General features: G+C 52.0%; 1 protein-coding gene across 1 annotated transcript; it reads left to right on the plus strand.

The window, feature by feature from the left end:
• The first annotated feature begins 200 nt into the window (after positions 1-200).
• On the plus strand, positions 201-702 carry LOC122756651. Its single transcript, XM_044006868.1, has 2 exons — positions 201-286; positions 348-702. Exons 1-2 carry the CDS (start codon positions 201-203, stop codon positions 685-687), a joined length of 426 nt encoding a protein of 141 aa, XP_043862803.1. The 3' UTR covers positions 688-702.

The following is a 702-nucleotide window of genomic DNA, read 5'->3' on the forward strand; positions in this document are numbered from 1 at the left end:
ACATTTCGATGTTGACGACCGGCGTTGCCACTTCCTGTTTCTACCGATATTGCCACGTCGTGCGGATTGCACGATCGAGTTATCGATATTGGCGACCACTTTCCGTTCCTATCGATGTTGCCATGTTATGCCGATTGCTGCCAATATTGTGACTACGTGTTGAAAAACCATGAAAATCCAGTATTTTTTGATCCCTATCGATGTCACTATCGATCGACCGCTATTATCGTAGTGCCCCCATCCCGATTTCCACCACACGTGGTTCTGGTGTTGCAGCTCAATGGAGGTAAGTTTGCGGCTTTTTGAGTAAAAATCGCCATCTTTACTCATCCTCTCCTTGCTTTTAGCTACACCCACTCGATGAATGCCCCTGCATGCTCCGGGGTTGCTGGCCCTGGACCCCAAGCGCCCTGTAGGCACGCCTGTGGATCCACCAATGAATGCCCCTCCATTCTCAGGGGTGGCTGCCCTTGGACCCCAAGCGCCCTGGAGGCCAGCTTGTGGCAGCAGGTGCCCTCCTCGTTTCAGCGCCTGTGGCAGCCCGCGTGCCTGGCCCCGCGACGAACTTGGCTGTTGCGGATGATTTCGCACCTTTCTTTTGATGTGAGCTGTGTTGTGCCCACCATCCTCCCCTGTCCCAATCAACAAGTTGATTCTCTCTTTGTATACGTTTTTTGGGGTGTATAAATTATGTTGATCCTA

Source organism: Drosophila santomea, unplaced genomic scaffold, assembly GCF_016746245.2.
Source record: "Drosophila santomea strain STO CAGO 1482 unplaced genomic scaffold, Prin_Dsan_1.1 Segkk85_quiver_pilon_scaf, whole genome shotgun sequence".
In the NCBI taxonomy this organism is placed as follows: Eukaryota; Metazoa; Arthropoda; class Insecta; order Diptera; family Drosophilidae; genus Drosophila; species Drosophila santomea.

Bases quoted from the DNA above. Each gene is read 5' to 3' on its own strand.
- LOC122756651 (XM_044006868.1), top strand. From the start codon at position 201: ATGTCACTATCGATCGACCGCTATTATCGTAGTGCCCCCATCCCGATT. The intron at 287-347 runs GTAAGTTTGCGG...CCTTGCTTTTAG, and splicing joins GGTGTTGCAGCTCAATGGAG to CTACACCCACTCGATGAATG.